Here is a 25,263-nt window from a genome sequence, read left to right as displayed (position 1 = left end):
CCACCGCTTCCAATGACGGCACGCCACTGGTGGACCTATATTCTAGTTTTACCTAAATTTTAATTATCTGTTCATTTCACTACCTGGACCCGATCCCCTCAGAGCGGTCGGCTAACGCTTTAATGCTTCGGCTATCCGACCGTTCTATTCGAGATCAATATGACCCCAGATGATTATTTATTTTTTTATTTTTTAGAAAAGTTATTTCTGATTGTGTGAGAAGTTGCAACAAAAGCATTCTGTAATTTTGTTTTTCCTAATGTGAAAATTTTTAAATTCTAAAAGTGCTTTTTGTTAGATTTTATTAAATTTATTGTTATATAGGCCTACAACAGTGTTTCTCAAACTTTTTGGTCGGCGACCCCCTTTTTGCACTTAAAAATTTCAAAGGACCCTGAAGAATGAGTGTGTAGAAAAACATCCCGGAGGAAAGGAGTTCAATCCTTAAGACAGTGGTTTCCAACCTTTTTGTACCTGAGCCCCCCTTTAAAAAAAAAAAATTCTTGCGCCCCCTTAATTTTTCTAACAATCTAATTTCATAAATACTCAAAGCGCGCTCGGCTCCAAACGCGAAAGCGAGATGTTCTCGTTCCAGCAAGAGTATGGATGGATGTTTTAGCATTTGTACCCGAAAAATTCGCGGCGAGGATTGTGGATTACGTATACCTATTTTGCTGATTTATTTTTTTGACACCTATTCGACTTTTTTGGTTTGTATTCGAAAATGATATTTTGGAAACAGCTGCATGCCCCCCTTGCAACAGTCTCGGGCCCCCCTAGGGGGGCGCGCCCCACAGGTTGGAAACCACTGCCTTAAGACCTTAGCCCGAGTTATCTCGGGCAAGTTACATAGCGTTACAAACAATCCCGTCCTTTGTTAAAGCAGTCTGCTTTTGTTTGTAGTGTAAATTAGATTTATATCAAAAATAAACGGTTTTGTGAGGACATGTGCCATCCTTGCCTCTTACTCCACCATCCACAAACTTTTCCTGACGCGCAATTAACTTATTGCTCCTAAAAGTCGGCAAGCTTACAGCTTACGATCTTATCTGCAAAGCAATTTGGCAAGGACCAGCCAAAAGGCCGGCCTGCTACAATTTGTTCAAGAAATTCAAGGATGGAGATTTTTCGCTTCAAGATGAATCCCATCCAGGCAGCGATTTCACCATTTATAATGATGTTCTTCTGTAATTGACAAACGGTAATCCACGATAAACCATCAGAGAATCAGTATAACTTGAGTTTTCGAAGATTGAAGAAGTTTGTCTGATAACGCGTTAGCACACAGAGCAAAGATAACTGCTATGTATTGCAGCGCCATCTCTGGCAATTCTTATGTGTTATGTTGTAGCGCGCCTGCGCACCACAAGTCAGTTCTGTACCGCTTCTTGTTCAATAAAGACGTGCTTGTTACTTGTTCATAAGAATCCGTCTCCATCCTTCTTAATCTAATTCCGACCACCATGCATACCAATAACGGTAGAGAAACTAACCAATCTGGGCTGGAAGATTCTGCCTTTTTCGCCTTATGTTAGAGGGTTTGCCTTATTTTTTATTTATTATAGATACGAAGAAAAGATGTAACTCTGTTCTCTCACAGCACTAAACTAAGAAAAGATGAAAAATGTACATACCAATCTTCAGCAAACAAAAAATTTATTAATATCTATTAATACACATCACAAAAGCAGTTGTTACGTTTCAGATCGCACGGAAGAAGAAAACAATGCATGGGATTTTTCCGTTTTTAGTCACGGCAAAAACAGTTTTGCACTTTTCTAGCGCGCATTTTTCGTTGAAGAGTTGAACGAGGTCTAAACGAAGGTTTAGGTTTAGGTTTAGACCTCGTTCAAGATTTTTAACAAAATTGATATTAAAAGTTTAACCGATGTATTTATTTTTTATAATATTTTTATTTCCCGAACGAATTTAAACGACTTTTGTTTTTTGTTTTTTATTCATAAACATTTTTTTTAAAAAATTTTTAAAGCATGTAAATTTTATAATAAATATTTTAAATTATTTTATTGTAATTACGATTAATCAACACATTTTAAGAATTTTTAAATATAAAATATAAAAATCGATAAGGCCGTCGCCATCGATTTTTAATAACCAGATGGAGCCCTTGTGAATCGTCACGTGTCTGAGAGAGTTCCATTATAATGAACAATTTGAAAATGCTGATGAAACATCCTTCTCAACCATCCAGAAATGAAATAATTGGTTTAGTATTTCGAGTTACGTTATTCGGTGCTCTAACGTATTTCGGTATCAAATGGATAGTAAATGCCCTCGACCCCACAAGAAAACAGAAATTAGAGTCGAAGAAAAGGGTAAGTTTCGTTTTCTAACACGTTTATATTCTTATTCATCTCATGTTTTAACTTATTATTCACCTTAATTAAGCATAATTTTAATAAAAATTAACTAGATTTCTATATTTGACCTCGTTACCTTTGCCCTTTCTATTAATCGATTGAATTCGCCATCGTTACCATCTTATTTATTTATTTATTTTTTATGTTCAAGCTTTCTTTAATGATTTCAATTGGATTTAAATAGTGTTGATGGTTAAAGTGTGTGTTGATCTTACCTTGCTTAAATCTAATAAAGTAATATGGATCTACAAAATTGAGCAAATTAAAAATGGAGCTAAAACAAGGAAGTGATACACTCCATTTATCATTCCATTTATATATACAGTATATATATATATATATTAGAGTGTTGCCACCTGTCCAGGTTAATAATTAATTTTGTCTGGAATTTCGTAGCAACTTGTTGACTTTTTTTTCTTGCTTCTCAGCTCTTTAAAGCTAAGTTATTTCACTTCTTAATTTAAGTTGCTTTTACACAAGTCCGTTCTGGTTTTAGAACGGTGTGCACGTTATTCTTCGTATGGTAAAATAACATTATGCATGCGTCGGGCTTCTGTTTGAGCAAATCTGACCAGCTGTCCGGGACAGCAATTTTGAAAAGGTGGCAACACTAATATATATACATAATACAGATTTTTAGTTGACTCAAACAAATTACACCATCTTGGCTTAAAATCAAACAACCAACAAACTTACATTTGACATTTAACTTAAATATTTATATTATATTTAAATGTCAAATGCAACTTTAAGTACAATTGATACTTTAAACTGGTAGAATTATGTAAATTAAATGGCTTTTTCTTGACAGTTTAGTTGTGTTTAACAGAATAAAATGAATGAAAAAAGTATATATGATTTTTTTTTATTAAATGAAAAGCATATAAATACCAAAATAGCAAACACTAGTAACTATGAGCAAAGTATAATGAAGGGGTTGGCAGTCTTTCGGCGGTGTTGTGCCGAATGTCAGTTATAGTGTTATTCTGGAGTGCCGACACGATTCTACCAAGTTTATTATATATGTTATTAAAATTAGTCTAGTTATAACTGATTTCAAAAATGTATAAGTTGAAGTTAAGTTTGAAGTTTGTTGTTTTGTTGAACTTTTTGAAGTTAAGTTGTTAATCAAATTATGTTCTTACGTGTAAAGCACTTGCATAACACAAATGGAGACATGGGGCGTAAACATGTGCACTGTAATAGAAATATACAAACAAGAGATTCATTTTTAATATATCATGGTTTCGCTGAACTATGACGTCCATTTAAATGTGTAATTAATAATTAAAATATAGTTTTTGCTACATTTCTATTCGATCAGAGTGCCGCTGAAAATTGTCCCACGTGCCATAGGTTACCAACCTCTGGTATTATGGATATCAGTTATGATGATAATTCATGTTGAAATGTAAAAATTATTATAAGCAATAAGTATTTAATTATGAGTATTGATAAAATAATTATTTAATATTAAGTATTGTCTCTGAAACTAATCTGTAATGACTACTTAACACTGTCGTATCTTGATTACTAAATGTTTAAAATTCATAAGCTATAATTTTTTTTTTTTTAAATTATCTTTGTTATAAACTTCTTGGTCTAATTGAATCCTGATCAATAAAATTTTTGTTTGTATACACTTATGCTAAAAGAATTAAACAAGAGAGTAATAAACTGAATCCTGAAAATCTCATTTTACACTATCTCCCCACTCATTTTCTATGAAGAAAGCAAGTCGTTTACATATAATGTTAAGAAACAACACAGAATACTCAAACCCAATGAAGAGAGTATTGAAGAGGAAATAAATACCTTATGTATTCCATTTCCTTGTTACACAAAGAAGCATTGGTCAGAGAATTAAAGAGCATTAGGAATCATTACAGCAGGCAGAAATAGTACTACTACAGTGGCATGTGGTGACATTTGATGATAGGGAGCTGTATTTCCATAAAAATTTTAAACAAATACTGGAAATGACAAAAATAAATACTTTATTTATTTTAATTCTAAAATTGATAATTGATATGAAACAAAGATATAAGAACTTGTTTTTATTATTTTGTATAAACTAACTATTCGGCAATTTTTTTCGCAAAGTCATTAATTACTTTATCATAAAAATTGCTTGTCGTTGAATTCATCAAAGTATTTAAAAGCTCTTTTTCTATTGAAAGCAACGCTAGTAATGACAATTTTTTCTCTGACTGAGTGTACCTTGTAAATGTAGGGATTCGCTTCATGGTTGAAAAACTGCACTCAACAGATGCACTCGTAGATGGTACCATATAAATTAATGATATTAAATCGTATAATTCTTTTAGTACATCTTTGTTCAGATTGTCATTAATTATAATATTTTTTATGTCTAAGAGTGACTTGCCAATATAATCTGGACACAAATACAAATATAAATCAAAAAATTCTCCATAAAATTTACTTAAAGAATTAAAACTTGGAAATTTGTTTTTCATAATATTTAAAACTATTAACATCTGAAAGTGATAAAAATTCTAAAGATTTTGTCTGAAAATCTGTCAATATAATTATAATTAAAAGGAAATTAAAATTATATATTGCTTTGTAAAGAAATGTACATAAAAATAATAAAATATTCTTTACTTTTTAAATCTTAAAACGATCCATTTAGTCAAATAGCTCTTTATGAATGGCTAATAGATGGAGTCGTAGGAAGTATAATACAATATTTTGGTGTGTGGCATCCACAAGCAAAACTGCCAGAGGTTGGTGCTCTGTAAACCACATGCATGAATGTCTGTAATCTGGCTACTTTACATGATTCAAATATTTTTGCCATGGAAGCTGTCCCGTATTCGACAATACAATGCTTTCGTTGGGAATATGCATATACGAATTTATATCTGAATATATAATAGCAATCTTATCATTGTTTTTCACGTGTATAGAAATCTGTAATAAAATACATAATGCGGTTATAATAAAATATTAATCTTAAGTAATTCAAAGTATGTTAAAATGTGAAAATAATCGCACAATATCTATTTACATTTTAGAAAATAGAACGAAAGCGGCACTTCCACAGCTTCCACGAACCACACGCCACTGTACAGCTATATAGTCCTAAAAGCTCTTGATAGAAATTATATGGAACAAAACCCAAATTTTAGAACTTGAGACCAAATTACAATTACAAAACAGCAGAATTAGTTTAGATTTTTGGAAGAAGTCAGAAAAATTGTGTTAACTATAGAGAATCAGATTTACTCCAACCTTGAAAATGATTCATTTGTAAGAAAATTCTCTCCTAGTTCTCTCTGGAAATATGAACTATTTGTATTACTTCTCAAGGATAAAGATTAACACATTCAAAAATTTTCTAAAAACTTTTTAAATTTTATTTTTATTTCTTATTCATATTACTTATTAATTTTTATAGGCTGAAAGTATTTTAAGTAAAATAGGAGTGCAGAATGTAAAAGTAAGTACATAAATATATTTGTTTTTTGATTCAAAAATTTTTAATTTTAATTAAATAAAAAGGATTTAGAATTATTAAACTTCACATTAGTGCTGCTCATTCTAGGTGGTCTAACCTTCTGGGAGGCAGTGAGACCAGTCAGAGCCCAACATTTTAATATGCTAGTTATGTTCATGTGAATAATCTGCATATATATAAAACAAGATTTAATGAAAAAATAAGCCATTATTTGGGAAATTTATTGCAATCAGGGATAGGGAATTATGGAGACAAAATAAATTGCCAAAAGAGAAAAAATTGTTTTGAGGAAGAATTAATAAAAAGTAAGGGTTGTCAGAATTCTAACTCATGTGCTTTATAGGAGTATAAAAAACTATGAAGATCTGTATGGTAGTTTATTAGATCCAAGAAGCCTTACAGACATCGTTATATATGTGATATTAAACAATTTTCTGTTTTTTGTTTTTTAATTCATTCATTTTGCTTGACACTAAAAAGTTGAAGCATTAATAAACAATAGTTTACTGTTTTCATTCATCATTATAAAGTACTTCTCTCGGTTATTTTAATTGTCAGTAGATACTAAATTAATGCAAATCATACACAGTATTTGTGTTAACAGAATGTTTAAGTATAAACACGTTATTCATAAACTAAAATTATACCAAAGTCATTCAGCAAAAACCTGGACGACATATTTCACTTCAGACATGGAATTACAAAGTGTTTTGTCCAACTTCATCTGAAATTTTGTGGCTCTGGTTGGTCTTAAATCCAAATCATTATAGGATTAGCAAAAGAAGGGAAAAGCAATGATGCCACAAAATGACTCATGATGATTTTGATTTTTGTATTTGATGTAGAAATTTTCTACTATGAAAAATATATGAAGTATTTTAACAAGAATATTTATAAACAGATAATAGAATAAAAGCAATGATATTGCTTTAATTCTATTATTTGTTTTTATGAATATAGTTTGATATGAATATACTAATTTATAGTATAAGTAATTTAAATTAAATCCGTTGAAATTCTGTGGTGGATCACTTCCATGGAAAAATTTATTTATGGTCTCATGTCATAAAATAATTATTTTTTGACTTATATTATATAGTATGGCAGATAATTTAAATATTTTTACATTAATTATTACAAAAGAAAATATTAAATAATTTATTTTGGAATTATTGTAGAATAAACAGCACTAACTACAATATTGCAATACAAGTTAATAAATGCGTATTGATCTGTAAAGTAATATTTCCAAACATATCACAATATAAGTCAGAAGTAACACACTGCTTTCTAAATCTGTAACTTTGTTGAAATAAGAGTTTTAATAATAATAGTAATGTTCAAAATAACCACTCAGTCGGTTTGACGAAAACACAAATTTTATATTTACAGTAATGTACAAAATAATCCACTTTAGAGTTACAATTAAATATGCACAACACTAATTCCAACAACAACCGACTATTCCCGTACAAATTCGTCGAAAGAACTCCTTACGAACAAACAGACTTGTAATTAACAAAACCTCCGAGTCAGGAACAAGTTCATACACAAACACGTAACTTCCCACGAGAGAGTTAGTTAGCACCTCGATAACGACGATCTCCCTTGATCCGATCCGATCCGATCACCTCCGATACGATCACACCCGATCCGAACTCCCGATACGAGCTCGATCCGAGCTTAAATAGTCGACGGCGTTCGAACCCTGCTCCAATCAAATTTGAATGTTCCCGCAACGGCCGCCAACGGTCACTTCCCGCCGGCCAATCGTCCGATGGTTGACGATTCGAAACTTAACGGTTCTTCCCACGGAAGTTCCTAACGGTCGTTTCCAACGGCCGATCCTAACGACTTTTCCGTTATGACAGTTCGTTATAACAAACAGGTGGGAATCGCGCGTCTTGGCGATTCCATACCTTACACCTCCGCGGCCAAGGATCAAACTGAGCTTAGCCCAAGCCTGTTTGATCCAACAACACTCAGCAATTTTACAAATGTCCGTTCGTGCGGACTGACCCTTACCTCCGGTACAACCGGGCAAACTCGCTATCACCCGCGCACAGAGATGCCTCGCGATAGTGTAGGACCCCTTGGATCCCCGAGACCTATCCGCGCGGGTCCCCCTACGAGGAGGTCGTCCCCGTCGCCTTCGGCGCGTCATCCGGTTTTGTTGGTCACCAGATGTCGCTCGGCCCTTCTCACGGAATTTGGGTTTCTTACCGCGAGCTCGGTTGTGCCCGTTGTCCGTCGTTTTCCGGACCGGCGATATGCCTCCCTCCGGACTTAGCACGTGTGTGGGTAGTTCCGATTGGCCACTGGCCGCGCCCGCCGTGGCCCGAGACCTCCGGGTCTCTTCACCTCTGTGTTTTCTTTGAACCCGAGTGACGGTCGCCAAGATCACGTTCGCCTGTTGCCCAATCAATCCGGCCAAGTCGTCCACGGAATGACACTCCTTCGTAGCATCCAGGGGCTTATCCCGTGTCGCATTCGGTAACCCTAGCAGCGGTTCGCTAGTTTCCCCGATCGCTCGTCTTTGGTCATCGGCGTGTTGCGCCAACTGAGTCGCGCGTTCCCGGCCGATATCTCCCAAGTCGATTATTTCCCCGACGCCACAATTTTGACCCTGAGGCGTCCCAGCTACCCCATTCTTTACTGCTCTGACTCCCGGCCTCCCTTCATCAGCGTCCTCGCCCTCCAGTTTCCTGTTCGCGGCGGGTCGTTCGCTTCGGCTATCCGATTCGCTACCGGAATATCTCCTCGCAATAGGAGTCACGTCCCCTGCTTTATTTTGCTCAGACTGCGCCCTCCGCTCACACTGGGCCGTGCGCTGCCGCCCTTGTGTCTGGTCCAGCGGTCCTATGACCATCCCCCGGTTTTTGTCGTCGGGCGGCTCTCGTTTAACCCCCTCGCTCGCTTCCACGAACATCCCCGCTACCGCACTTAAAATACTCTGCTCCTCAGCTAATTCCCTTTTTCTTGCCTCGGAATCCGCTTTCTCTCTCGCTTCTACCAGCGCTCGGGAGTCCCTTTCCGTTAAGAGGGCGTCTGTCGCTTTCCCTAACTTGTTGGTGATCGCACACGTCACCCGTGCCGATCCTGGCGTTTCTTCGCGTCCTTCCTCCCACAATCCAAGCGGCACTGACGCTACGCCTGCCTCTACCTGGTGACCGAAGGCTCCAACGAGTTGGCTTTTCTCCTTCGTTCCCGTCACCGCTTTAGGGACCCATGACTCCCTTAACCCCGACGCTTCCGTTCCCGAAACGTTCTTAACTGGGGGACCATTTCTGCCGCTTACTGTCTCAGCTTCCTTCAGCGACCTCCCGACTTCGGGTTGGATATTATGCACTGCCTCCTCTCGTCTTGCCGCGACTCCACTAGGCTCCCTAATGTCCCGGTCTACCTGTGAGCTGAGCCTACTTTCTACTCTTAGCATGGGGACTTTGGCCACCCTGACCCCAGCGGTTCCCGTCCTCGATCCGGCTACGTACGTGGGCCTCCCTTCTCCCCGCATTGCCTTGACCCGATCCTTTGCTTCCCCGCTCCCCGGTGGGCAAGAGAGTTTGGACGCTCTCACCTCCACCACCACGCGGTCCGCTGCCTTGGGTCGCATGCGTTCGGCCTCGTCGTCTACCCGCCTATCAGGACACCCTCTTTTCTGCCGGTCAGTTTCCCTTGGCCTATCCCATTCTACCCGCGGCCTGTTTCCCGACGAGCTTGTTCCATCCCCGAAGTCGCGGTTCCCCTCGACTTTAAGTCCTTCGGATCGTGTTTGCTGTTCCTGCCGCTTCGTATCGTCTAATTTTCCGGTGATCCCCAGCCGTAACTTAAGTTGTTCTAACTCTATCTCTTCCCTTCTCACCTCTGCCTCGATTTCCGCTCTTCTCGTCACTGCTGCCTCTGCTTTGGCCCTGAATTTCGCGATCCTCTCCTTGCTCGCCGCCTTGATTTTCGCGATCTCGGCCCGTAACTTACGTGCTTCGAGTTCACGACTCGACCTGTCTGTCCTACGCGCCGTTCCCTGCTCGTCATCCTCCCAGTCCCTAGCATCTAGCTGCCGCGGTTTCGCGCGTCTAGGCATCTCTGTGTGCTAGCGAGAAACAAATAATTTACCTGGGTCTAATTGCTGGTGATGCTCTGTATGTACGTCTGCTTCTCTGTCGTAGCTCAGTTCTTCCGATTCTTTGGAGTATAATCCAGGATAATCCAACGTAATCCAAAGTATCCAAAATATCCTGTCGAGACTGCGCCAGTAATGTTCAAAATAACCACTCAGTCGGTTTGACGAAAACACAAATTTTATATTTACAGTAATGTACAAAATAATCCACTTTAGAGTTACAATTAAATATGCACAACCACTAATTCCAACAACAACCGACTATTCCCGTACAAATTCGTCGAAAGAACTCCTTACGAACAAACAGACTTGTAATTAACAAAACCTCCGAGTCAGGAACAAGTTCATACACCAACACGTAACTTCCCACGAGAGAGTTAGTTAGCACCTCGATAACGACGATCTCCCTTGATCCGATCCGATCCGATCACCTCCGATACGATCACACCCCGATCCGAACTCCCGATACGAGCTCGATCCGAGCTTAAATAGTCGACGGCGTTCGAACCCTGCTCCAATCAAATTTGAATGTTCCCGCAACGGCCGCCAACGGTCACTTCCCGCCGGCCAATCGTCCGATGGTTGACGATTCGAAACTTAACGGTTCTTCCCACGGAAGTTCCTAACGGTCGTTTCCAACGGCCGATCCTAACGACTTTTCCGTTATGACAGTTCGTTATAACAAACAGGTGGGAATCGCGCGTCTTGGCGATTCCATACCTTACAATAATGTTTACTTTTGTACTAAGGTTAGAAACTAGTTTTGTTAGTCAAAATGAACAGTTTTTATACTATCGGCAAAATGTGCAATTTGATTAACTTCTAAATTTTGTTTTTGCTTTAGTTTTTATCATTATTTTGTCATTTTAAAAATATCTGAAGCCAAAATTATGCAAGAAAGTACTTAAATTATCTGCAATTTTTTTTTATATATATGTGTGTATAAATAATAATTTAAAAGAAATTCTAAAATTTGTTTTGTTTAAAACTTCCAAAATGTTTAAATGTATTTTTACATTTTACAAAGTTCAAAATTATGTACTTTGTTAATAAAGACAAAAGTGAATGTATGTGGTTTTTTTTTTTTTCACTTACACACACCCTTTGTCAGAAAAGTTCCAGGACAAAAGCTCATAAAAAAAAAAATAGAAAATTGCAATTACCAAGTAATGATCCTAGCTCCTGGCAAAGTAGTCCCCTCAGTTATCTATACACAATTCCAATGCTTCTGGAGGTCTTGGAAGCAAGCAGAGAAAGCTTCAAATGTGATGCTTGTTAGCTCATTTGTTACAGTCTGTTGGATGTCTGCGATATCTTGACGAAACATTCCTTTCAGTTGCAACCCTTTGTCAGAAAAGTGCAATTTTTCTTCTTTCTGTGAGTGAAAAAGCAACTGACGATTCATCAAGATATCGCAGACATCCAACAGACTGTAACAAATGAGCTAACAAGCATCACATTTGAAGCTTTCTCTGCTTGCTTCCAAGACCTCCAGAAACGTTGGAATTTGTATATAGATAACTGAGGGGACTACTTTGCCAGGAGCTAGGATCATTACTTGGTAATTGCAATTTTCTATTTTTTACAAGATTTGTCCTGTAACTTTTCTGACAAAGGGTGTACAATAATTTAAAACATTTAAGAAATAATTTGAACAAGACCTGATTAACTAATTATTAAAAGAACTATATACAATATTTTATTGTTTTTAATAAGTATTACTTCATTTTCATATCTGCTTGTTTGTAGCTATCAGAATATGAACTGTCCATAGCAGCACAGTTAGTTGATCCGATGGACATAGATATCTCATGGGATGACATTGCTGGTTTAGATACCATCATTCAAGAAATTAAGGAAACAGTTATTTTACCCATTCAGAAGAGAGAATTGTTTGTTGGGTCAAAATTAATACAACCTCCAAAAGGTTTCAAATAAGTTTTTCATTTGTAAAGTAATTATCATAATGCTTAATAATTATGTATTATTTCTAAGGTGTGTTACTTCATGGTCCTCCCGGTTGTGGTAAAACTTTAATAGCAAAAGCTACAGCCAGAGAAGCTGGTAAGTTGTAATTACTTTTGAAGTTCTATATACTAAACTTAAACTCTTAATCAAATCCACTTTACTTTTTAAGGAAACAACTAATCTACTTATATATGGGCAATTATTTATTGTGACATCATCACAATGCTGGGCTGCAATTTTTAATTAATTTAATTTAAAATATATGCTCTTCACATCAAATTGGTAGTGGCTTGCCTCTGTACATCATACTTTTCTGTTAACTATAGAATTCTGTTGGCCATCTAACAGGAGAAAATTTTTGAATTGAAATAATGTGACTTGGTTTGAATCAGAAGTTTGTATATAGTTAATTGGGACCTCCTGACCCTAAGGTTTCCATATCTGGTTTTGTCTTTCATATATCTAACTCTGTTCTCAAGATTAAGGAAAGACTGTCAGAAGACAGTGGGAATTTGTAGGTCTACAATTTTTTCAAATTGCAGCTCAATTTGATAACAAGATGGTATATATATATATATATATATCATTTTGAGTGAAGAAAGTTTGGTTTTTTATATCTTCTACATACTATAAGAATTTTTTCAAAACATTTTAATTAATCAAATATTACTTCCATATTATTATTTCAGGTATAAAATGCTTACTCAGGCAACCAACTATTTCAATCAATTTCAAAGAAGCTGAAGCTGTCCTAAAGCAGGATGAAAACATTCCTTCATGAAAAATTGAAATAGTTTGCTACCTGAAAATTAGAATTTTATAACTGAAATCATTTTTTAATTATTATTTTTGTAAAAAGTTGTATACAAAGTAAGGTCTTTAAAGAATTGCATTGATTTTTCCAGCAATGGTAATATATTTTTGTCAGAAATAAATTATCAGTTATTATAAATTTATTGCAATTTTTTCCAATAAATTGACTGAACTTGTAACTTTCTATATGCAATCAATAAAAATGCCTCTTTTTTAACAACAGCTGGACAAATTTATTTGAATGTTTTTAATAAAAAATGCAGTGGAACCTCGCTTAACGAGTACCTCACGTAATGAGCAAATCAAATTTTTTTTTAAAATGACTTGCTTAATAAGCGAAGTTTTGAGTGACAAGAAGAGGGGAAGTCCCAAGTTGTGTGCATTCTCCATCATGCTATTATCTGTTTTTTTTTTTTTGTTTTTGTTTTTTTTTTTTTTTCTGCAAATTGAATTTGCATTCCAGGTTGGTTCATTCCATGCTAGAAGAAAAGATGATGATGATTCACACGCCTTAACAATGTATATTGTATAATTTTCTTTGAATAAACGTAATATGTAAAATACCGTATTTACTCACGTATAAGACAATCTTGCATATAGGATGATGTGTGACTTTAAAGATTAAAATAAAGAAAATTAGATTTATTAATACAATTCTAATTTTATTTTGTTTAATCAAAAATAATTATTATCAAATGCACATATTAAGGCAAACAACCATGTTTTTTTGATGCTATCACATTTTGTCTACTTGGACTCACCCTCCGAAGCTTCGTTACAATTCTCCTCTTTTTCACTCTTACTCCACAATGCATCATCCTCTGATCCGTTGAGTGAATTTAAAATGCAGTGTTTCCTGAATGACTGCTATCAGCTTTTGAAGAATGCTTTTTCTCGCACCTGATACCCACGTAGCAAAACCAAAAGATTATAATGCACGTGACAGGAAAAAGTTTATTTTTAATGATTCAGAATGTACAAATATTCATTAAAAATACCAATTTAACAAATATGAAATAACTACATTTATAATCATTACTAAGCGACCAACTATTTTCGAATCATCTCTTTAAAAGCGACATTCACCTTGACCTGGATAGCACTCTGCTATAATGGCAGCATGAACTATGCATGGTTCACAAAAATTATTGCAAAAACACAAAGGATCCTTCGCTCACGCGCCTAGGTTTTTGAAGCAGTGAAAGATGAATAAAAACCTCGTCTTATACGCAAGTAAATACGGTATTTGAGTATTCTTTTCGGCATGGGACGCATTATCATATTTTACATTAATTTCTATGAAAAAAATTGTTTTGCATTACGAGTAAGGTTCTGGAATGAATTATGCTCGTTAAGCGAGGTTCCACTGTACCAGGATTAGTATATTTTTAAAAAATTCACAAAAGTTAGAAGAAACACTAAAATTAAGTGTCTTTACATTTTATCCTTTTTTACACCTCTAACAATTCACTAGTCTTACATCAGAGATTTTAAGATGTTTAGCATATTAAGGGAAATGAATCTCAAGATAAGTCTTATTTCAAAATTAATTTTTATGTTCTCAAGATATAAAAAAGGGCAAACTGTGAAGATAGTTTTATTTTAGTGTTTCTTATAATTAATTTCTATTTTGTTTATTTGAATGTTGTTTGACATCTGTCTTGTAGTAAATATGGTAAGTAATATATGTTTATAAAAATTAAAATTATTTTGAGTATGAATTATAATAAGTAATTAGATTCTTTGTTAGGATGGCAAATCTTTTGAATTTGTGCACCAAAGTAGGCATCCTTAAAAAAAATTTGTATTAATACTTTACAATTCAAAAACTATTTAAGGAAAAGAAGTCACTATAAGTTAATTATAGCAAAGTTAAAAAAACAGATTGTGAATAGGATGATTTTAAACTCAAGTGAATATGAAATCGGTATTAAATGTGAAATTAAGGTAAATTGAAAGTATACAATAAGAAATAAATGTATGTTGCATGCCAAATGAATTCTTTCAACATGTCACTTTAGACATGTGATTCTGAAGTTCAATATCCCTGCCCTATATTATTGAATAAAAGTAATAAAATTCAACTTTGTTTTAAAGGAAAATTTTTTTTCAAATTGATACTCTATAAGATTTTACAATTAATATAATTAATTTACTATAGTTTTATATTTGCCAATAACTAATGATGATAGTGCATATGTTGAAACATTTTCTTGAATTTCCTTAAAAATTAGATGATATTTTTGTCATTTACGCATAAAACTGATCAATTTATGTCAAAATTTACTGTTGTTAAAAGTTTTTAAACTCTGCAATAAAGTAAATTTTTTCAAATATATGTTTTACTGGATCTTAACATCAAGCATACTGTAGTTCAGATCTTCCAAGTACTTTAAGGTTCATATTTGAGATTATATACTGTAATTCCTTGATTAAGAATAACAATCATATATATTCTGCTGATTTTTAAAATTAATTTACAATATATTTTAAGCATGAATCACTTTTCTTTGTTTATTATGATAATACTATTTTATTTCTTTTTTGTGGAAAATTGTACAAGTCAGTATAGAATATATAAGATGGCTCAAAAGAACAGTTGAAAGTTTGAGAACTTACGCATACTGTTGTTTGTGATTCAGTTGCTTTCAATGAAGTAATCACAATATTTCTCAATTAACCGACTTTTGAGTTATCCTATATTTTGTTAATTCAAGTTTTTATAATTGAAAATGTTAGAGCTTGTAATGATGAATTGTTTATTTTTTATATTTAATTTAAAATTTATAATTTCTATACTTTTCACAGGTGCTCGATTTATCAATTTAGAAGTATCTGCACTTACTGATAAATGGTATGGTGAATCTCAGAAATTAGCTGCTTCAGTATTCACTTTAGTAAGTAAACTAATATAATAACTATTTGAAAATGGGAAAGGTATGAATATTATTCTATTGTTTTTCAAATTGCAATCAATCAATTTGTATTGCCAAATAAACAATAATTTTTAAATTAAATTATAAATTCATAAATAGTGAGAAGTGTTTTAAACAAAGCTACAAACTTTTTAAAACTTATGTATTTCAGCTTTTTCCTCTCATAATATAGTTGTAAGCTGAATGAAACTATATATTATATTGAATTAATATCATGCTATTTGTCTCTTTTCACTTTTAACTATATGTTATACTTTTTAAGATATAGATAAAGAAGGCAAGACTTCTAAAATTTTCACAGAATTTTTTTAATTATAAAATTGTACAAAAGAAATATAATAAATAGCATTTGACATTATAGATGTGTCAACATCATTTTAAGCATTTATAATACTGCTAAAACACTAGATATATTGGTATATAAATGATTGATGACAATTCACAAATTAGTTCTGGAGATCTAAATTTAAATTTATAGTCATTCATAAAAATATTTCTTCAAGTATATGAACTTCTTGTAAAATTCTATTTATGAGTGATAAACAGATTCAAATAATTTTAATTAAAGACTGCTGTCGTTTTATACTGGTGATGAATTCTTTGAGGAAGTGGCTTAGATAAAATTGGCACAAAATAAATCCATTTGTTGTGGGATAAATAGAGATGTGTTTCATCATTTAAGAATGAATATAAAGTAAGACCCCACTTAATGCGGGGATGCATTCCTAGATGACAAAGCACTAAACAAAAAAATGCGTTAAACAAGGTCATTTTAACATAGCGTAAATAGGGAAAGGAGAACACGCAACCAAAAATAAATAGATTTTACTGTAATTTTTTAAGTCATTTTTATATTAATTTGCATCGTACTACATGTTAAATAACACAAACATATGCAAACAGAAATGTAAAGTTCATTTTTTGTGACAAAGGTCCTGACTTTTCTGAAATTCTTGTTTTTTGCAATAAAGTCATGTGGTTTCATTTGTCACTTTTGTTTTTCCTTAAGCAAATGTTGCATCCAAAATTCCTCATTTTGCTTTTGCACTCCTTTCAAAATCTGGATCATTCACTACAATTTGATCAATGATTTCAATTATCATTACCAAACTTTTACTAAGGAAATCTGTAGAGAAATTCTTTGGGTTCTTCATTTTAAGAATCTCTATTTTCTAGTTTTACATGAATTCCTTGTTTTATTTTAAATGTTCTAAGAACATTTAAAATAAAATAACATGACAAAAAAAACTAATTGAGAAGTATGAAGAAAAATCATTTTTGAATATTAAGTGTAATGTAGTGCACTTGCTAATCTAAACTGATTATTGTCCAGGATTTTTGGATTAGTAAGGTTACATGGTGTAAAAAACATAAAATCAAAAGTGACTAGAGAAAAATACAGGATAAAATATTTTTAAATATGCATTTGTTGTGTGGTGTGTGTGTGTGTTGTGTAGTGTGGTAGTGTGTGGTGTGTATATATGTAATATATATATATATATATGTAGTACAGTGGGTGATCAGTTAATGAACATAATCCATACGAAGACAATGTTTGCTACCTGAATTGTTCATTTTATGGGAATTAGATTAATTTGTTCTGGAGATCCCAAAAATAAATAAAAAATTATATAATTTCTTATCACGTTTGCTTTTAGTTTGACACACAAATAATCTCTCCAGTTTTTCGTGGATGGTACATCATTGTGTTCCAGATGTGATTTTCGTTACTCCATTATCTGCTTGAGTCTTTTTGATTATATCTTTCTTAACTAATAGTATGCTTACTGTAGACCTATTGAAGCCATGCTACTTAGCAACATCAGACATTTGCCCACTCTCTACCTTGGCTACTATCTCTTGCTTAGTTTCTATAGTGAACACAGTTCTTCACATTCCACTCTTTTTAGGCCCCATAATATTATTAGTTTTCTTAAATAAAAAGTACAGAAAAGCACTTACAAAAATTCAGAGAACAGAAATCAACTAGTGTAAAAAAAGTTATGCATACAACTGTGACAGTCTTGTTCCATAAACCATTCATACGTGCCAGTAAAATATAGTTTTACAAATCTTAAACGTTCCACGACAAACACGAGGAAGCAACACAACGTTGCTGTTCAGTGGGTGTTTATTATCTGAACTTGCTGTGTTGTCTGAACTTGCTGTGTTTATTATCTGAACTTGTTGTGTTGCTTCCTCGTGTTTGTCGTGGGTGTTTATTATCTCATAAACACCCACTGAACATGTTTTTGTTGTCCAAACATAAAAATCTTTTGCGAAAGTGTTTGTTGTCCAATTTGTTTGCAGTTCAAACTGTTCATTAACTGATCATCCAATATATAAATTTTCACGAATTTTTTTTAATAAACTGATTTCTTTTTGCTGTTGATTGGAAAACATTTAGAAAAAATGAACAAAATTAGTCTGGATTAACAAGAGTGAATTATGTTTATTATATAATAATTTTTCAATAAATTTAAAAATACATGCTCTATAACATCTGGAAATTTTTTGAAATGATCAATGTAATTTTCTGTTTTTTTTAATAACCTTTTTGGACTTGATGTAATTAAAAATTAAATATATTTTAATTGGATGACAAATATTTTCTTTTTAGGCTGTAAAAATACAACCATGTATCATATTCATTGATGAAATAGGTATGTTGTTTGTTACAATAAATTGTAATCATATGAAATTATAATTCAAATTAACTGTTATATGTTTAAACCCTAGATTCCTTTTTAAGATCTCGCGATCGCAATGATCACGAAGCCACCGCAATGATGAAAGCACAATTCATGAGTCTTTGGGACGGACTCATAACTACTCCCCACTGTCAAGTTGTGATAATGGGAGCAACCAATCGGCCTGAGGACGTAGACAGAGCAATTCTCCGTCGCATGCCTGCCATGTTCCATATCGGTTTACCTGTGCGTTATTTCAGTTTCATTGTTGAATATGAATTTCTGAAATAAAGTTTTGGTTTATAATTTTATATAGAATATGCTTCAAAGAAGAGAAATTTTGCATTTGATATTGGAAAATGAAGTGGTAAATTTTTTTTTTACTGGTTAAGGAAATTATTGTAGTCTATTCTCATATTAATATTTAAAATTTAAATTTAGATATCAGATGATGTAAATACAGAATATCTTGGTAAATTGACCGAAGGCTATTCTGGAAGTGATCTCAGGGAACTTTGCCGAACAGCTGCATTATATAGAATACGAGAGTATCTGAGAGATGAACCAACTGATCGGTAAGATTATTTTAATAATAATTTTTTTCAAGTGATATATGTTAAAAAAAGATTTCATGATTAACTTAGACAAAAACTTATGAGCAATAGGAAGAATAAATTTTTGGCACACCACAAGGTAAAATTGGAAAGTTTCAGAACTGAACACCCAAACAGAATTTTACAGTAAAACTATGATAGCATTTCACATTATGTACTGCTCTATTACAGTATTTCTCACTTTATTAGAATTATTGTAAATTTTTATGTATGTATGTGTGCATGTGTCTGATTATATCATTAACATGAAGTGAGCAAATTAATACAGTACATTCAAGAATTGTACTTTGAGAACAACAGTAAAGCATTGGCTCTAATTCACCATTCTTGTATAGCATTGCATGCAGATTCATCATGAAAGAACTTATGAAAAATGTGTTTTTATGCAAGCAGTATGCATTACAGTATTTTTTTTTTTTTTTTGTGTTTGTTTCTAATCACTAAATAATCATACATGCATATAGTTTCTTTACTTTTCTTAAAGGATAGCCAACTTTTTATTAAAATAAATTTATGCCCCAAGTTAAAAATTGGGTTAACATCATTTTAAATCTCTTACTACTGATTTTTTTTTTAAATTTAATTATAAATTCTCTTATCTATATTATGCTGGCAGTGACTGCATTATAGTGAAAGTGCAACTTCATTTAGATTAGAAAAGTACTACTATATATTACTGTACTACTATGTTGATAGGACAAATGTATTCTTATAGTAAGAGCCTGTGTTGAAAAATAAACAAGATTGATGTTTGGCTTTATTTTATTACAGTTGACACACATAACGTTAACTTAAATGCAGATGAATCTTCATCTGCATTTAAGTTGTTTTTCAAAGTACAGGTTTACTTTTGAATTTTTCTCTCTACACCTAATAGTCTAATCACCTCTTAATCCAGATGGCATAGAATACATTCATGTGAATTTTCTTAACTGTAGTAGTTTACAATTCTTTTATTCTGTGAGAATTTTAGCTCATATTATTTACTTTTAATTCTGTTATTCAGAAAAGATAAATTCCAGTGGTATCAAGAATGAACAGTAGTATATTTAATATATACATAATTTAAGTGATCCAGAATGTGCTGTTATGTGACCTCAATTGATCTATGATTAAACATAGATCAATTGAGATCCTTTTTGGATTAAATGTTTTGAAACAGAGTTTGACAGAAAATTGATGATTGATCTTTATATAAAAAAACCAAACACCTGTTTTCAGATATCTTTTTGCTGATTGTAAGTTTGCCATTATGATTGTCACTTCTGTTGGATTTGGCTATAGGGTAACAAACATGCTTGTTTAGTGGTAGATCAAATGAAGGCAAATTTTTATATTAATGCAGATTGTAGGTATTTATGCTTTTATAACTTAACTAGTAAATATTTTTCACCAAATTAAATAATTATTAAATTTATATTCAAAATTATTTTATTTAGACAATGATATTAAGTCAGTTAAATTTGCATATGTAAATTATCTTTGTATTGAGAAACATAACCAAATTTAAATTTAATGTTCCTATCTATAATAATTTAAGTATAATTATACAGTTTGATTGTATATTTTTTGATAACTAATGCAAAAATTTTATTTCAGTAATGAGGAAGAAGCATATCATGATGCTCTTCGTCCCATTTGCATGGAAGACTTCACCAAGGCATTAAACAAAATGAAAGATTCTAAAATTACTGCTAGGTTAATGAAGCCTTTGCCCGTAGATCTAGATTAAATTAAAAATCTTTTCTGCAATGAAAACCATTGATTAGATTTTTTAATACTAAGATGATGTGTATGTGAGATTCTGTTTGGTTTTCTAGATTATACAGGTGTTGCCACTTTGTATCTGAGAACAATTTTAGATGCTAAAGGCAGGCTGTTGCCAGTTGACAATTAGAAATAATTTATGCACTCGTGTGTTGCATGGTCTTGTAGAAAAAAATCTTCCATCTGTAAAAATGGTGAGGTTTTTATCAAAATTAATTACATACGAATTTTTTAAATTTATTAATTTTAACAAACTTATTGATAATGGAAATTTTTCCATTCCAAACTTGGAAATAAAACAGGAAAGATTAGAAAAGGGAACAATTTTATTATCCACCATGCATTGAGAGAGTGCATTTAAATGTTGTTACTCTCTGTTGGATTACATGTTACATACAGTATATGAGTGCAAGGTGTAACAGTTTCTTTTTTTAGTATAGACTACTACTACAGACAATTTATTAATACAAAAATTTATCTTCAAAAAGATTTATTTGCAGTCATGTTTTCAGGATTAAGGATTGGTTCAATCAGGGAGTGCAGTTTCAGCTGATGTGAGCAAATGTTAGACCTGCTTAAAGTGAAATTTGATTTCTTCCACATTAAGTAAATGTGTTTATTAGTAATAGTAATGCCAACATGCTAAGAAATTTAATAAAATATTAATTTTTATGTTTTGATTTCTATTTATTTTTGAAATTCAGTGTTTATTTTACAAAAATTAATTTATTTTTGTTATAAAATATTGTTATATATAGATATATAAAAATACTTTGTGTGTAAATTAGGGTTTTGTAACTCTGTTACTATTTTTACAAAATAAATATGCATAATTTTATTATTTTTGGGGAATTTTCAGAATTGTAAGTATCAATATTCTGAGTCAGCATCTAGATACAGTTGAACCTGCATCTCAAAATTTATTTTTTCTCCTGCATTTTCAGCCTAAATTCAATATATTTTCCATGTTTAAAATAATTTTCTCCCAAAACATATATTATGAACTGATGTGTCAATTACAAATTCAAAGCTCAACTACATTTTGATAGAATAAATTGTAATTGAGAAACATCTCTTGCAATACAGTGCATAATTGCAATTAATTCACTGTATCTCTTGCTATGAGTTAGGCTTTTATCTTATTGAAAAGCCAGGCATCAGAAACTATTGACAAACTATTTGTTAAAGTATGTCAAAAATTTTTTACTTATACTTAATATACATATGTACTGTACTGTATATTCTATTTTATTAATATAATATCACACCTTCAATCAAACCTATTACTGTTTGGTGTGTAAGAACCTCTATATCTTGAAACTCGTCTACCTTGAATTTTTTTCTCGTTCCTCTGAAATTCAAGATACAGGTTCAACCGTATTTAATTTCTTGTGCTGAATTTCAAATGAACTTTTTCCTTGTAATATTTTATAATTAGTAGATTGTCTTGTGTCAGTATGTGGTATAATTATAGAAATTTAAGGTAGAAAAATCAAGTCTCTAGAATGGTAAAATAACTTTCTTGCAACATAGATTTTCAATATTAACTTTGCGTGGATTGAAATGGTTTGCTCTGCTGATTGATTAAAGAAAGCAGATGGAGACAATCAGTTGTTAGAGAAAGAGATACATTGTTTAAGAATACTACAATTGATTGCATTGTGAGATGTATGTCCATCAATCATGCTTATCAATTGTTTACTTATTTAATCAATCAGCAAATCAGATATTTCAAAGGATTCTAGTTTATAGTGTACAACCACAAAATTTTTATACTTAAGCTATCTTTAATCAGTTAATCAAATCAATTGTCCGGTGCAATTTGTTAGTCTCATTTTCTTGTACACAACTTGGAAGCCAAGTTTCATTCCAGTGAACCTTGCTTGGCTTCCAGTTTGTAGTCTATGCAACTTATATAAGATAACGTATGATAATACCTGTTTGTACTACCCAAAAGTAAGACCTAACTGAGTTTGAACGCACTGCTATTCGAGCATTCCTTTTTCGGGTTTTTGAAATATCTTTCTCATAAAGCAAGGGATTTAATTAATAATACTGTACAAATCTTTTAAACAAAAGTGAAAGAATAAGATATTTTATGTATCACTCCTCACAATATTTTTAGCTTTTACATAGTGATGTAACTGCTCCTAGATTCTAATAGATCTGTATGATGTGAAACTTTATTTAGATCTACAGAAAACTAGATTCCAGTTGTTGTATCCATTTTTTTTAATAAGGTTTTTGAATTGAAATCTTTTGTCTTGAATTAGAAGTGTGTGTTATCTTCAAGTTTATGTAATAGTATTATGTAAACCTTTAAAAAGTTTACACCAGTTGTGAACTAAATGGTACCGTTTTTTCCATATTTATAGTTTCACGAAAATGATATTTATAACTGGTTTCATTGATCGGATATTATAGAGAGATAAATAAATTGTACATATAACATAAGCAAAATTAAAAGATTTCTTTTAATAATTTTAGTGTGTATAAAACATAGTTGCATTTTATATTTTAAACACAGTTTTCTGCTTCACATTATTATTTTTCATATTCTTTGATAGGATGGCCACGTAAAAAACAGCGCCATGCCATTTTGGGGTCAAATTTCCCGATTCCATCGTTTAACATCGCAACTTAACCCGCCATTAGTCTAGACACGGGTCATCAATCGATGTACAAGCATCCAAAAATTGTGTAGAAAGGCTATTACAGCTATTTAAATACCGTGGGATCCACAAACACGGATTTTCGAAACGTTGACAAATACTGTTCTGTAATTAGTTAGCTAAAATTATCTGTGAACTAAATTGAACTAGAATATACGTAAATCAATCAGTCTGTTCTAAGTAGTGCCAATGACGTCAATTGAAAAGCTATTTAAAATTCGCGTAAAAATTTGCAAAATGTGCAGGTTTCCTACGTGGCCAACGCGTTGATTTTTACATTGCAAAAAAAAAAAAAAATTGGGTGTTGTGCGTGTTCAATACATTCTATCGAGGAATATTCCTAGATTTGTTTAGACGGTTCGACGTTCTTTAAACTTGGATTCTTCCCAAAGAAAATAGATTGTTCCTATTCTTGATCGGAATTTGTCCCTTCCGTTGTTGTTTGGTATAACAGGTGAAATGAAACATCCAGGATGCATCCCGCAAGAGTATGATTAGATGAATTCGAATATGATTAATTTATTAAAAATTTGGAAAAATACGCTTCAATTTAGATTCAAATCTTGAACAAGTGAAAATGGTACATTAAGTTTTCGTGAACGAAACTTATACAAACTTTATCAATATTAAAAGAAGTCATTAAACATTCAGAACGGCGGTTAATTTGTTATAAAAATGACATCAAACCACGTTAGAAGTTAAATTAATAAGTTATCTTTATTTAATAGTTGATATCATGTTACTTGATTAGGGGTTTTCATAAATCCAATAATTAATTATAGAATTACAATTTATGTCACTAATACACATGCCAGGTGATTCAAAAACTACGATTTGTTGAGGAAACATTTTTATAAGATGATTTATATTATCCCTATCATATCGCAATTTTAATAAAAATAAATGGACACAACAACGGATCCGAAGGGGTAGCTAATTTAACAGTTGCAAAGACGGTTGTATTTTGGGTGATTCTATAAACCGCATCTGCCATCGTAAATGTTTTTAAAATTACGTTTTAAGTTCGAACAAATAAATTGTTTTGTTGATGGGGACAGCTTCAACTCCTAGCGCTTCCATTAAATCTGCTCATGAATGGACATCACGCTCAAAGTTCAGATTAAAGCAAATGTAAAAATTAAAACTGATCTAGAATACATCATCTCAATATGTACAATATGTTTTTATATTTAATTCGTACTAAAATACACATCAAAAAATTTTACAGTATACATTTAAAAATTATAGAGAAGATATATATATATCTTCTCTATAATTTTTAAATGTTATATATATCGGTGGCGTGCCGTGACATTTGATGATAGGGAAGCTGTGTTTCTATAAGAAGCCGACTTTCAGAGGCAATCAATTAATTGCGCGTCAGGGCCCGTTCGTATTCGTTTGTTCGATAAGCCAGTAAAAACCGTATACTTTAAATGTATTTTTAATAGATTATCCGACGTACTTAATAAATAAAAAAGTTCAATATAATTACCTCCGTTATTAGATTCAATGAAATTCCCTACGCCCTCTAAATGCCAATTCTCGCTTCGAGAAAAAACATATAACATAAATTAATAGATGTTATATCTATTAATCGTAATTATCTCGTTATAATTTTCAATATTTATTTTATATTGTCTACCAATGTTAAATTCTATTCCGCTTTGATTTCCAAATTGCTTCAATTTTACGAAAGAATCGTCATTCGTCATAAATTTTATCGTCAAAATGTCGAAATTTTTTTGTCCACGTATTTATATTTAATTTAGGCATTGGTCTTTCTCTTTTAATAACGTTTTCTTTTTCATTATACGGTCT

At 32.4% G+C, this 25,263-nt stretch overlaps 1 protein-coding gene across 1 annotated transcript; it reads left to right on the top strand.

The window, feature by feature from the left end:
• Positions 1–2,122: 2,122 nt before the first annotated feature.
• On the top strand, positions 2,123–21,442 carry nmd (no mitochondrial derivative). Its single transcript, XM_067280129.1, has 10 exons — positions 2,123–2,336; positions 5,803–5,844; positions 11,732–11,909; positions 11,978–12,046; positions 15,572–15,660; positions 18,320–18,362; positions 18,439–18,635; positions 18,706–18,756; positions 18,831–18,964; positions 20,603–21,442. The coding sequence occupies exons 1-10, from the start codon at positions 2,166–2,168 to the stop codon at positions 20,733–20,735; spliced, it is 1,107 nt and encodes a 368-aa protein (XP_067136230.1). The 5' UTR covers positions 2,123–2,165; the 3' UTR covers positions 20,736–21,442.
• The last annotated feature ends 3,821 nt before the right edge of the window (positions 21,443–25,263 follow it).

This window comes from Centruroides vittatus, unplaced genomic scaffold (assembly GCF_030686945.1).
Source record: "Centruroides vittatus isolate TY-2023 unplaced genomic scaffold, ASM3068694v2 contig_882, whole genome shotgun sequence".
Classification (NCBI taxonomy): domain Eukaryota; kingdom Metazoa; phylum Arthropoda; class Arachnida; order Scorpiones; family Buthidae; genus Centruroides; species Centruroides vittatus.
Note: the sequence above shows the minus strand (reverse complement) of the source record. Positions and strands in the feature narration are given on the sequence as shown.

Coding starts and splice junctions, on each gene's coding strand:
- nmd (XM_067280129.1), top strand. CDS start 2,166: ATGAACAATTTGAAAATGCTGATGAAACATCCTTCTCAACCATCCAGA. Junction 2,337..5,802: donor AATTAGAGTCGAAGAAAAGG/GTAAGTTTCGTT, acceptor TAATTTTTATAG/GCTGAAAGTATTTTAAGTAA. Junction 12,047..15,571: donor AGCTACAGCCAGAGAAGCTG/GTAAGTTGTAAT, acceptor TACTTTTCACAG/GTGCTCGATTTATCAATTTA.